Genomic DNA, 14,003 nt, shown 5'->3' on the forward strand with positions numbered 1-14,003 from the left:
AAAGGAAGATTTCTGGTACTCAGGTACCCAGGCAAAAGCAAGCCTGAATGGGGGACTTGGCAAAGCAGTATTTGGCAACCTAATGAGTGAGTGGTGGCAGCTGGGCACACCAATGGCTACTGATACAAGGAAAGCCACGGCTCCTGATGGAAGTGAACAACACACCTACCGGGGATGGTGCAAAGCCAGGGACAGCCCCACACACTCAAAAAAAGGGTCATGCCTGACTCAGCACTCTTGCTATTCCTCAGTTTACAAAGTCCTGGAAGGGTCTGAGCTGATGCAATTAGTAAATCCATTCAGCAGAAATAGGGGGGCACGGGGGAGACAGCAAACCCTCCAAGGAAAGAGAGGTGCAGAGGGAAACTGCAAAGTAAGAAGTATTTGGGGGCACAATAGTACCCCAGTGTATATGGCTTACCTTAATTTGATTGCTGGAGAAATGAAGACACTGAACATCTGATGTCACTAAAGGATTCCCCACTGGGCTTTTTAGATGCAGCCATAGTAGGCATTTAAAAGCTTGTGGAAGACATCAGGATCTGAGAATCATCCCCAGGTCAGTGAGCTCGGCAAGTGAGTAGGGCTGTGTGTGAAGCAAGACTGTGTGTGAGGACCCTGGCTCATGCAGGCGAGTACATTTTGTATGTGGTGCTAGAATCAAACCCAAGGCCTTGGGCACATTTTATTACTTAGCCACAGCCATCCCAGCCCTTAGTATGGGCTAGTCTGCTAGTACCAAGAGTAAAAAACAAAACAAAACAAAACAAAGCACCAAAACGCCTCACTGACAGGAGTAGAGAGACTGTGCAGCGGTTAAGAGCACTTGGCTGCTATTCCAGTGGAGCCACGTTTGGGTCTTAGTACCTACATGGTGGCTCGCAACCATCCATGCCTCTAGTTCCAGGGAGAGCTGACCTCTTCCAGCACCCAGTACACACATGGTATCCATACATACATCATACATGTAGGTAAAATGTTCACACCTGTTGTGAGTTCCAGAAGAGCCAAGGCTATAGAGTAACACTGCCTTAAAAAAGTGGGGTGTGAGGGAGCTGGAAAGATGGCTCAACAGGTAAAGGTGCTTCTGCCAAGCTTGCTGATCTGAGTTCAATTCCTGGGAACCACATGATGGAAGGAGAGGTGATTCCTGCAAGTTCATATAAGCAACATAGCATATCCCATACCCACAAAGCAAAGAATGCTAAGAAAAAAGCTTTCTCCTCCAAAAATGAAGAAATCAATCTCTCAAGACATTTTTGAAAAGATTTATTTATCTTAAATGTGTTTGGCTCATGGGTGTGTCTGTGCACCATGTGCAAGTCTAATGCTTGAGGTCAGAAGAGGGGGTTGGATCCCTTGAAACTGGAGTCATGGATGGTCATGAGCTACTAATGGGTGCTGAGAATCAAACTTGGACATGGAGCACAAGGGGTGTGTGTGTGTGTGGGGGGAGACTTGTGAGGCACAGGAACTTGTACTGACAGTAGGCTAAAGAGTTAAGTTCTTAGAGCCACCAGACAATGTCATCTGAAAACACAGAGTGAAATATAAATAACAGCAAGTTACTTTTCCTTCAGTCCAATGTCTAAGCAGTCATGTGATTGATCAATTTATACATTGATCGCTGTCTAATCCACCTTCACTGATTCTCTGTTGCCGCAACTGTATCCAGCAGGGGTGGCTCAGCTCAACTTCCGGCTGGCAGGGTCTGGCAGGATCACTGCAGTTGAAGAAGCAGGTGGCACACATTGGTGGCATAGGGGTTCTGTGCCTTGGTGGCCCCCTGCAGCTGCACTGGGTGAAGGCTGGGGTGTGGGGCTGTGAATGGCTGTGCAGGGCAGTACAGCTCATGCAGGAGGAGCCAGGTGGAGTCAGGGTCTACTTTTATCAGGTGGAGGAAGACACTGTGGAGAGAGGATTTCATGAGTAAGGGAGGCAGGAGGGGAAAGGTAGGAGGGTTACTGCTCATCCCAGGGCTGTTTACTGGGCTCTCTGAGAAGGAATGGATCAGTAAGATCAAGTCACTTCAAACAGCAGAGGGACCACACTTTAGATCCTAAGACAGGGCCATTAGAATGGTTCCAAAGCCTAAAAAACCAGGCAAACCAGCTTCTGCTCCACTGACCTGGAGTAAAACAGTAATTAGTCCAAAGAGAGTAGTATTGACACAAAGAAGCTCCTAACTGTAAAGCTGGAGTCTGAAGGAATGACAGGCCTAGCCCTGCATCAGCAGCTCTTAACTTTTCTTTAAGGTCCTCATGTGCCTCCGGGTAAACCCGTTCTGGTCACTCAGAGCCATGACTTTTTAGAGGTCTGGATACAGGGCCAACAGAATCTGTGCTCATCAGAGGCTGTCCAAGGCCTCTTGAGGCAGTACTGATGTTCTGTACAAACATAACTCAGAGCTCAAGGCCAGGGCCATGGTATGTTGCCAGAAATGAAATCCTTCATCCTGACCTGAACTTTTGGCTAATGTCTGTTCAACTCCTATTTCTGAACCAGGGCCACCAGAGTAGACAGCCTCCTGTAAACCCTACCCACCTGGCCGTTCACTCCCAGGATGAATGAAGCCCTCCTTATGCTGGCCCCATCAACTCACACATGGAATCACCTGCTGGAGGAGCTGCTTTCCCACCCTGTCCAGGTGATGCCCCATCCTTCACTCTCAGGTCTCTGTTTCTTAGTATCATGGATGTGGCTGCAGTGTTTCCCCTGGCTCAGCACTGCAAGCAGTCAGTGAATACCCACTGACTAACAGGCTCTCACTTGCCTGAGGACTGAGTGATTCATCTGGAGGCTGGCTAATGACATGAGGGATACTCCTTCCAGGAATCTTTACAGTCCGTGAAAGGTCCTGAAGTCACCAAGGAAGAACAGGCACAGACTTTGTTATCCTACGTCAAGCTATGTAGCCTTGGAGCATGTACACATGGTCCTGCCTCAGTTTCCCCATTGCTTTCCTTTTCCCAGACTGGCTTCAAATTTGCTAAGTAGCCAGTATTGACTGTGAACTTCTGATGTTCCTGCCTTCATATCCCAAGTGCTGGTGAGTAGTACAACCAGTCACATCCAGTTTTCAGTTTTCTCATTTTTGAGGTTTTGCTAAAGTTTAAAATACATTATCAGTCTCTACTAACTCCGTTTAAACATTATTTTTACACACTTCTATATTTTTTGTGTGTGCTTGAACATGTGCCTGCCATGACATCTGTGCGGACATCAGGGAACCTTGCAGGAATGGGTTCTCTTTCTACCACAGAGGTCCTGGGATGGAACTCAGGACATTGGCTCCACGACAAGTGCCTTTACAAGTTCTCTGCCCTCCAAGCATGTTTTAAATTAATTTTTGAAATCAGTATACACAGTAATGGGTTTTGTTATAAAGTTTTTACACATATATACCATTATGTTTGTTGTTTATGTCCATCTCCACGTGATCCCAATTTATCAGCTAAAAATATCATCAGCCCTCTGTATTAGTGACTCTGCCCCAGATTTAACTAGTGAATTAAAATACTAGAAAAACAAATTCTATTTGTACTGAACACACACAAGCTTTGTCCTTGTCCCCACTCCCTGAACACAATATACCAAGCATTTAGTGTTTACATTTTTCAGGTGATCACCACACGCTCAGGCTTTGCAGACATGCTGCCACTTCACAAAGGACTTGGTTCCCATGGGCCCTGGAGCTGATTCCTCCTGGGTACTGAGGAGAAACAACACAGCACCTATCTGACGAATCAGATCTCATTCCTGTACTGAGGAGAAACAACACAGCACCTATCTGACGAATCAGATCTCATTCCTGACAGTTATTTTCAGGACCATTAGTGCACTTTTGAGTGTCAAATGGGAATGAAATGATTGCTAAATAAAACTTAATTTTTGGTTTTTAATTTTATTAATCTGAAAAACCAGTGCTCTTGGAAGAGCTGGGCCTTATTCTTTGAAGGCAGTTTTGCTTTCTTCTTTGTGTGTGATGGACTTATGCTGGGGAGGGAGACACGTAGGGGGGTGTGCACGTGTGTGTGTGTGTGTGTGTGTGCGTGTGTGTGTGTGCGTGTAGGCAGGCTTTGAAAATGTCCTGGGCCTGAGCTGCTGTGCCTAAACTTTTTTAAGTTTCTTAGCTTGAATAATCTTGTGTTTATAACCTATGCAGTGGTTGCTGAAGAAGTGATTAGAATATTCTAATTCATCGTTTCCACTTCACTGCAGAAAAGCGATGGGGCCTGCGTGGGAGACAATTTTTGTTTAAAAACAAAAATATCTTTGATAATTAGAGTGGTGAGGGAAATGGTAAACCACCAAACCCAGGAAGCACACTTCTGTTTGCATGTGACACTGTTGACAGTTTTTCCTTGGTGCCAAAGACTGTTAGAATGCAAATGATTTCATTTGATTTTTTTTTCTCTACATCAAGAACTGGAACAATTTCTCCAGCTGCAGCTGTTCTTCCTTCAAGGAATACTTGTATCTGGGCAGCAGTCAGCAGAAGGTACCATGGCCCAGAGCTCTGCTTTGCCTACAGGCCAAGCATAGCAGGCTGAATAGGATTCTGTGTTCACCCCTGGAGATCTCCAAGTAAAATGTTAATGGAAGAAAGCAAGCCATGTGCACACAAGCCATGTGCACACAAGCCATGTGCACACAAGCCATGTGCACAGTTCACCGCTTTTATTAAGCAGAGTGAAACTCTCAGCAATTATTTTAGGTGTCTGTCAGTGCTTCACTCCTAAAAAGGTAGATACCCCAGCAAGGCAAACAGCAAGCAAGTTCCTTCTGTCTCAGCCGCTGGAAGTAAATCATCCTCCTGCCTCCTGAACCTGCTTCCACTTTCTCCCAAAGATGATCACAGGCAGCACAGCCTCCATACTGAGATTGTTCTGCGGTGGGGAGGGAATGGCAGGGAAGCATTCTCCCTGAGTGTTTAATGACAACCTTGTTCCAGAGACTGAGTGATATAGACAGAGAGGACACACACACACACACACACACACACAGAGAGAGAGAGAGAGAGAGAGAGAGAGAGAGAGAGAGAGAGAGAGAGAGAGAGCGCACCTGAGGAATAATTACTACCAACTCTAGCAGCATGATCCACTATGGACACGCTCAGTCTGAGAAGAACAAGACATTTGTCTTTTGTCTCACTCCACTCCACAGTGCCTCGATGGGGCCCAGTTCTCAGCCACAGGGTTCTATTTTTGGCTGTTTTATCAGGGACAAAATGCAGTGTATCTTACCTTCTGCATGCCTGCAGTGGGAAATGAACCCAGTGCCATGTAAACAGATGGCTGGCAGGCGCAGCTGCAGTCTTGCTGCGTGGGAGGCACGCGGTCTGCTGAACCCTAAACACTGACAAATTCTTAACCTGAGCCCTGTTGGCTTTGCCACCAGGAGCTGAGCCTGAGGCCTGGTAGGCTGTGTCTAAGGGCTCCAGAGACCTGGGCTTTGATCCCCAGCTCTGGAGCGCCTTGTGTGGAGCCACTTCCTACCCAGGCTTTCTACAAAATCAAGCCAGAAGACAAAGGCAAGCCTCTGCTTTGAGTGACCAAGGCAACTGTCTGGAACATGTTCCCAGTCTATCTTCAGATATGGCAGGGATGGTTGTTGAACACGCCAAATGGCCAGTTTCATCTTTTTTTCAAACCCAAAGAGAAACAATTTCTGAAAAATATACATACACTATATAACTCCTAAATGAAACTCCTTTCTCCTTCCCCTAGGCCCAAATTGGTGGCTCCAGGGAGCACAGTTATCAAGAGATTACCTGGTCCTCAGAGCGCAGGAGGCACTCAGCTGTGCCTCATGCCTCCACATGTCCCGAGGCAGGTGATTATCTCTCAATAACCTGTAGGGCTGTGTAGCTTAAATGATAACTTGACTTTAAAAAATTTAGAACTCGCCGTTAGGCAGTATCTAAGCAACCTCTGTTTCCATGGCAAAGAAGCCTGGTGTTTATACTGATTTTTCACTTAAAATGCGGTTTTATTGAATTTTACTTCATGCAGGCAGCCATTTCCCTGCACTTCAGCCCTATCTACAGTTGACGGTATCAGTAAGTACCTAATAAACTCCAGAGGCCAAACCAACAGAAGAAAAGCATCCTCAGGATCAGCACTGTGGGACTCCAGTGAGCCACCCGGGGTGTGGTGGCCCGGGGAGGCAGGAGGTGTGTGATTGGAATCTAGCTAGCTGAATCAGGGCCTTATCTTTGCGGTGAGACATTTACAAGTATCCCAGCAGCCCAGACACTGTGCTAGGTCTCTGGGATGCTGCAAAGGTGGTAGAGGAAGGCTGTAGTTTCAGGGTCTCATCTGCTGGGCTAGGTGGACTCTTTAAGGCGTACTCTAGTATGGCGAGGCCATCCTAGGGGCCCTCTGTGGATGCAGGCAGGGAAGGGTTCCTAAGGAGAGCACATGTCCAGTGGCGACTCCAGGGGCAGACAGACAGTTGTCATGTGCTGTCTGGCTTCCACAGGCCACCAGGGATCTGCAGCATGAGCATGGATTATCTACCCCCACCCCAGGAGCAAAAACTAAAAGAAATACCTGTGTCACAGCAACAGAGCATGTCTTCAGCATCTCTGTCTAGACAACATCTGCTCAAAGTAGACTCCAGAAAACCGTCAGCCAATCAGGGTCTGGCATAGCTAAATAAACTGTAGCTGAAGTGCAGGGCTCCCAGCTCTCCTAGTGACAAGCTAGTCTTTCTCTTGTCAATCATTTGCTTGAAGGACCTGATGTTCCTTTTCTCTTTCTGGGCTATAAAATGCTCTCAGGAGTTGTCAGAGGTAAAGAACTTGTGGCTTTGCGACCTGTCTGTTTATTTGGGACGTCTAAGGAAGTAGCTTTGAGATATCTCCTTAGTAGTATGTTACATACTCTTTTCACATGGGCCTGCACAAAGGTTACCAAAAAGCAAGCCTACTTTCTGGGAAGCAGGCCTGCTGTTGCCCCTCTGACAGAACAGGCTCCATACTCCTCTTTCTCTGGCCATCTCTTCTTCCATTACTCCGAGCATGCCAATACTGCAAATGAGGCTGTGTGCTGCCTCCTTTTAAACAAATGGATGCCAGCGTGTTGAATTGTCCCAGTCAGCAAGCAGTGGGGCTATGTTCCCATACTCAGTAATTTACTCTAATGGGTCTCGGTTCATTGGTTAACCAGTATTTCAAGCCTGTCCTTTCCTGCTATTCAATTCTGCTATCTTCCTCTGCACCGAGGCTGTTTTTTGTTTCTAAATGCTGGGAATGGGGGATTATGACTGGAAGCAACAATTTACTCTCCAAATACATGCTACCAATTACCTTTGCAGCTACACTTACTTGTTAGACCTAACTATATTTACCTGTTCAAAACTACTCATCCATCGATCGACCTCCAACACACACACTCAGAGACTCCTATTAAAAATATTTAAATGCAGCGAGAGAGGATTTAAAACCATAAACACTAGTAGCAGCGTTTGATGCTAATCATGCCCCCAACGTACCACAGGACAGAGTGTCATAAATGCAGTAGGATGCTTCCACTGCTTCATGCATATTTAAAAGGACCTGACATGGAGAGGCCCAATCTGTTAGAGACAATTCAAAAGGAAGCCAGAACCTAGCAGGGCTTAAGTCCTACAGGGTGGGTTTTAAATGCAGCCTTTCCATCTGGCTCCCTCTTCCACCTTCAGGCTAAGGTCCCATGACAGTGCTGCTGGCCACTGGCTTCAAAGCTGATCTGAGCCCTTGCCGGCATACTCAGAGGCCATGTGCAGTATTTCCTGCTCCCACCAGAAAGATGATATTTTTGTGACAATCTATGTGACTTGCCCTCTCCTAGTCACAAATTTTTCTATGACCCATGCTTTGGCACTAGGCCAGCAGCTCCCATTGATGGGCAACGTAAGAAATGACTCTTAGAAATGTGTTTCTGGTGGGGTATGATGGTACATGCCTGTGATCTTGGCACTTGGCCTCTGCATGCATACATACAGGCAAGCATCACACACAATGACAAACTAGCAGGTTAGCATCTCATGACATACTGCGGCGTCGGCGTCAGGGAAGTACAGGCAACACATGTTTCAGTAGTGCAGTATCTCTGCCTTCATTTCAGAAACCCAGAAACCTGCTTTGTAATCTGCATGGCAGATGTCTCTTATCTCTGACACCATAAAATCACACCTCTGTGTGCACAATGAACAGCTTCAGATCTGAATGTATTTTTAGAACAATGGGCCTTGAAAAGAAAAGCAGCAGTGGCTGTCAAAGATGGATAATAGGAAAGCTAACTACTTGGGTCTGGATTTGTCAACTATTAATCAAATGTCAAAAGGAAAAATATGAGAAGTGCCCTCATTTCCATGTCTGTGCAATCCAGGGGAAACAGCTTTGTAGGCAGGCCTCAAATGAGCTGCCCCTCATCCTCATTCAGGGGACCAGATATTCATTTTGAGCTAGCCTAACTAGTGGATCACCCCTGGCTCCTAATCCGTTCAGACAGACAGGCCTGTGTGTGGCATAGAGAGGAGTCGGGCTCTGGCAGGGATGAAATGAAGGAACCTGTGTTAGTCTGCATTGTCCAGGGTCTGAAGGCACCGGCTGGTTCTTTGATGGGCTGGGATCCTACTGCTAGAAAGAGAGCAGGGAAGTCAGTTGATAAATGAACCTTCAAACCTGCTCCTGACTTCCTTCACAAATGGAGGTGGGGAGGGGTGCCCCAATTAACATAAAAAAGACTCTTTTGAGAAGAAAGTCCTGTTCCAACATCAGTGACAAGTAGATTTAGAAGGAAGGATGCATCCAGGTGTATACATGTGACACGCACAGCACACATTTGGTCAGTGTATACACACATGCATCATGAGGGAAGAGGCCTCCTGTCTTCTCTCCTCCATTTTCAGTACCCAGACAGTTCTTGGCACACAGAGTTCACTGCATAATTTTCAGAGTTGACTTTCTGACTATATAAAAATAACTCATCTGTACAAAGATCCTGTGAGGAGGGTATCACCATCAACTGGTGCTACTGTACTCTCACACAGTGGCCAGGTGAAGGAGGGAATGAACACCGTGCTGCCCTCCCACCTCCCACCCCAGGACTAGGGAATAACAGCATCAACACTTGCATGGCCGGAAGGTATGCCAGCATCCCTAGCTAGGGGCTGGGGTTGGCAGAAGGGGGCAGGAGCTGATAGAGACCAAGCAGCCTGGGAGCTTTGTCTATCACGAAACTTATTGGGCATGGACTTCATGTTTTTACCAGTAGATGTTACCTAGTGTTATTTGCTTTTGGTCCAGAGTGAAGGTGCATATGATATAAGACTTCACTGCAGGACAGAGAGCCTCAGAGGCTAGGAGGAGACTGGCCCTCTGAGTATACAGACTGACTCAAGGGAAAACTGAAATTGGGATGGGGTGGTGAGCGGTGGGCAGGGGGTTGCTCTCCTCTGGAATTCTTTTCAGTATGAAATTGCAAAGTGGTCAAAAGGGCACAGAACTGCATGCTGGGAGATATCCTGGTGGCTTCTGGGCTACCTGGGAATTTAAATCAGTTAAGTTTGCCTCTGCTTTCTGCTTAGGTGGGGCCTGGCTGATCTAGGGCTTACTCTTGCTGACACTGTCTTCTTTACTGGTTTGTTGGCCACTTTTCCCCACACCCTTAAATATGATTTACTTATCTGTCATCTATTAAAGTTTCTTAACTGCATGGGATCTGAAGGAACTCCCCACCCCCATCACCAGTTAAGAGTGACACCTGGTGGTAATAAGCAGCAAGGTTATCTCCTGCCCCCACCCCTCCCCCAAGTCCTAAGATTTATGCCCCTCCTTACAAGGCACATTTGCCAGATAAAAGCATTAAACTGGAATGGCATCTCCACTCTTAGCATTTACAGCCTTGGTTATATCAACCATCCCCTGATCAATTTCCATTTCCAGAGTTTACAACCTAGATGTAAAAGCCTGCCACGAAGGCTATATTTAATATGACAAATTAAAATAGCAAACAGAGGCTTGGTCATTCTTTGAATGCAGGGAAAGCAAACAAGAGGAAGGAAGGAAGGAAAACCCAGCTGTGATGTGGATGAAGGAAATCTTCACCAGTTGCCAACTTGGTATTCCACATCACGATGGCTCTCAGGCCCACAGAAACACCTACTCCCGGCCAGCTGCTTACCATCTTGTAGAAGGCAGGGAGGGCCCGCAAAGCTTGCCTCACTAGCTCTCTGGCAGACAGGAGCAGGGTGGGAAGCTCACCTGTTCTGAAGGGAGCCAGGCCAACTGTGGACCCTTCTGACTTACTCTGTTCCTTCTAGAGTCTACACCGAGGTTTGTCTTTTTATAAAACCTGCTACAAGCTCCCTCAACACAACAGCTTCTCCTTCTCCCATGAGTGTGTGCTGTGTTGCTCTGATGCTATGGAGTGACTACTGAGGGCAGAGGTAGAGGCTTCTATGATGCCCTGACTACATTGGTACTTGGAGTAGAAGAGAAACAGTGAGTTTTCCAAGTGAGCAGATAGGCGTTCTCTTAGTAAGGGACACAGGGATTAAGGAACGAGAACAAGGACAAACCGGCTGGGGACCCCATCTTACTCTCTCCTCAGGCCCACCAGGACTGCTTCAGTAGTCAGCCCCACCAGGCCACTCACTCCACATGGTGTGTGGCTCAGGACACCAGGCCTGTCTATTGCCTTGGGTGACTCCTCCTATTTAGAAAGCTTATTAATTTCTGAATCAAGATGCCAAATCAGCCCCCGATGAAGCACAGCACTAATTCCCACTTCCCTCAATCCCTTCAAACTGAGTCTGCAGATGAACTGTGGGTGGGCAATCAGCCTTGTACTTCCTCTCCCTCCTGCGAGGCAGAGACAAGCCATCTGACTCAACCCAACCCCAGTGGAGAGAAGGTGCTGAAGCAAACAGGGAGTTACAGTGGTCTAGGGCATCCCCTCCTCCAGCCACTCTGAGCACCAGCTTAAGATTCAGCAAGGTCTGATTCTGGGTTTAATTGCTTTCAGTGGCAAAAAATGAGAAATGAAAAGATAAATGTATTATGAATATTAGCTTATTTGATGGCTCTAAACTTGAAGGATGGGATACAGTGAATGTAGCAGACTGGGATGGGAAGTGTGAAAATCAGATTTTTATAAGTCAAAAGAATTTATGCCAAGATAAAGCCATCATGTGCTAAGGTTACACCTTACATCACAGTGCAACCAGCTATGGCTCGGCCCAGGGAGAAGCACTCTCACCTCACGCTGGCTCCTTAAGAAAAAGGGGTGCCCGAGGATAAGAAGCTCCTTGGGATGCACCCCTATGCTCCAGAAGCTATGATTGATTCTGGGTCTAAGAGATTTGACGGGAAAGGGATAGAATGAAATAAAGCTACCAAGGAAATCAAAAGCAAAGAATTGCAAAGACAATAAATCAATTCCAAAAGGTATTCCCCTCATGTGTAGGGAGTGCAAGGTATATAACGGAGCAGGCTACTCTCCTACTCCACAGTCAGAGCGGCATCCCAGCTCCTTGGGTGGAATGGAGGAGTCATCTGATTCCCACCCCAGCAAGGATCACCAGACCTAACTACAGATACCTGGGGAGGCGGGGCTCTGCCCAGATGAAGTTGGCAGGCCAGGCAGTCCTGGCAGCAGATGTCCAGGGGCAGGTAGCTGCAGAGCACAGCCTGCTCCCAGTAGGCAGGAGTGCTGGGCAGAGGCGGCCAGGGTGCACTCTGGGTCTCAAGGTAAGGACACTGCTGTGCTTAGTTTCAACTTATAAGAAAAATCACTTAGGCTTCGAGGAACCAAAATAGCTTGCATTAGAGGCACTGTTATTCTCTATCAGGCATGGCCAAAACTCAGGGCAGTTAAGTTCATGTAATTTTGGAATCCAAAGGTCTTCCAAGTTGTTCTCTGGGTCAGCTTATTGCTAGAAGCAGTTGAGTGGTATGGGCTCTAGACAAAGGCATGCATCTGCCTGCACTACGCCCAGTTTTGCACATATAAGCCCTTCTCTAGTTAGCTACAGCACACCTAATGCTTTCCTTTGGCTTTGCTATGTAGAAAGCAGAGGCATAGTAAGGTGTTAGGTCACTGATCCCAAGGAACAGAGTAGAGAGCTGGAAGCTCTCCAGCCAGGAGGGTCTGTGTTCCCTCCAGCACCCAGCCTTTCAGCTTTGTGCCCCTCTAGAATTGTTGCTGACACTGCAGCACAGGAAAAGGTCTCCTGCAAAGAGAAAGCATCTAGTCAAAATACCATCTTTGGAGTTGGCACAGCTAAAGAAATCATCTTAACCTGGCAAGGAGAGAGAAAAGGAGCAGAGAATGCCTCAACTCTGCCCACCATTAGCAAATTATCATAATTTAGAACAGACGTAAAGAGATGCAGGTGATGAAGCAGACGTACCTCCTGGCAGCCTCTTGTAATTTCACGGGCTGTTTGGTGCTGAGGTAAATCAGGCAGGCATCAGCCACTTTATTCAGGTCACCCTCACCTGGAGGGTAGAAAAACAAAACAAGCCTCAGGCTCTCAGACTGCATTTGGAACAAGCAATAACCAATCACTGTCTAGGGACTTAAGATTAGGCATGCAAGGCCCTTTAGAACTCTTTACACTTCCCAGAAAACCAGGAATACCCTAAAGTAAAAGGCCAGGTTGGGGGCCAGGGTAGAATGAAGGCAATATCCAAGAAAGGACACAAGCTCTAGTTGTCAGAGGATGCAAAGAAGGGGCATCGAATCACATGCAGATTCTGTGGCTAGGAGACCATGGTACCTACCTAAGTCCAGACTTTCACACAGGGGGCCCAGACCCTGTAAAACAGCCAGCTGTAGCTTGAAGGCCAGTGTGTGAGAATAAACTGGTCCAGCCCTGGCACTGATGGGGGCCTGGGTGATTAAGGAGCTGGCCAATTTTGGCAGGACATCTTTGCAGAACCGGCTTCGGAGAAAATCGCCACATCTGCTTCCAAGTATCTGTAAAACCTGCAAAAACAGTTCCCAACCTGGTGATTACACACTGTTAAAGCAGCAAGAGGGCTGGAACATACTTGGTAATTCAATTCTATACAGGTCTCTACCTAGAAAAAAAAAATAGAACTACTGCTGTTAATTTCTTGCTCATGGTTTGTGATTCTGACAGTTATGAATTCGGAGGTCTCTGCTTCCAAGGCATAGATGCTCCTATCCATAAATACAGATTACACGGAGAGTAATTCCGAGGGAGCTTTGGTTGGATGAATAATATGATTAATACCTTGATTTCCTTTCCTTTTGGGGGGGAAGAGAGAGGAAAGAGGGAGGGAGAGGGAGAGGGAGAGGGGGAGGGGGAGGGGGAGGGGGAGGGGGAGGGGGAGGGGGAGGGGGAGAGAGGGAGAGAGGGAGAGAGGGAGAGAGGGAGAGAGGGAGAGAGGGGAGGGGGAGGGGGAGGGGGAGGGGGAGGGGGAGGGGGAGGGGGAGGGGGAGGGGGAGGGGGAGAGGGAGAGGGAGAGGGAGAGAGAGAGAGAGAGAGAGAGAGAGAGAGAGGATGTTGGGCTTTTTTCTAACTCTTGCTAGCTGTGCAAACACACTCAAGGCTCAGCATCTGCCTCGTGAAGGCATCAGGAGGATGGCTAAGCCAAGGCTGGTCCTTGTGGCTGGAGCCATGACTGTGTTCGGTGTGTCGACTGCATAATCTCTCATGTACATCAGCCTTTTTCTATCTTTCACAACAGGCAGTCTCTTTGCATGTGTCGTTTAAACTTTCTGTAGCAGAACATATTGAAATGTTTTGCCCCGCTGCACAAGACTGCGCAAACAGGAGGATAGGAATTTCTTTAAGAATCAGTAAGCAAGGCATAATAGGCACACAGCGCCCGTCCAGTCTGCAGAGTAAGGCCCTCTTCTCAGGGCCTTAGCTGTATCACATGACCTCAGGTAAAGCACTATTAATGTGTCTGCAGTGGGAAAAGCAACCTTGCTCACAGTGCACACAGCTTCCTATGCTTTCATTTTTCTACACTGCCTGTC

General features: G+C 47.3%; 1 protein-coding gene across 1 annotated transcript in view; it reads right to left on the reverse strand.

Moving 5' to 3' along the window:
- Window positions 1–1,252: 1,252 nt before the first annotated feature.
- The window catches only part of Tti1 (TELO2 interacting protein 1), a 45,635-nt gene continuing 32,884 nt past the window's right edge, over window positions 1,253–14,003 (reverse strand). The window contains exons 6-8 of the mRNA XM_034494101.2: window positions 12,776–12,980; window positions 12,403–12,490; window positions 1,253–1,907 (exon numbers count right to left, since the gene is read on the reverse strand). Coding sequence (XP_034349992.1) covers window positions 1,721–1,907; window positions 12,403–12,490; window positions 12,776–12,980 — 480 coding nt within the window. The 3' untranslated portion in view covers window positions 1,253–1,720. The remainder of the gene's footprint in view (window positions 1,908–12,402; window positions 12,491–12,775; window positions 12,981–14,003) is intronic.

This window comes from Arvicanthis niloticus, chromosome 2 (genome assembly GCF_011762505.2).
Source record: "Arvicanthis niloticus isolate mArvNil1 chromosome 2, mArvNil1.pat.X, whole genome shotgun sequence".
NCBI classification, from domain to species: domain Eukaryota; kingdom Metazoa; phylum Chordata; class Mammalia; order Rodentia; family Muridae; genus Arvicanthis; species Arvicanthis niloticus.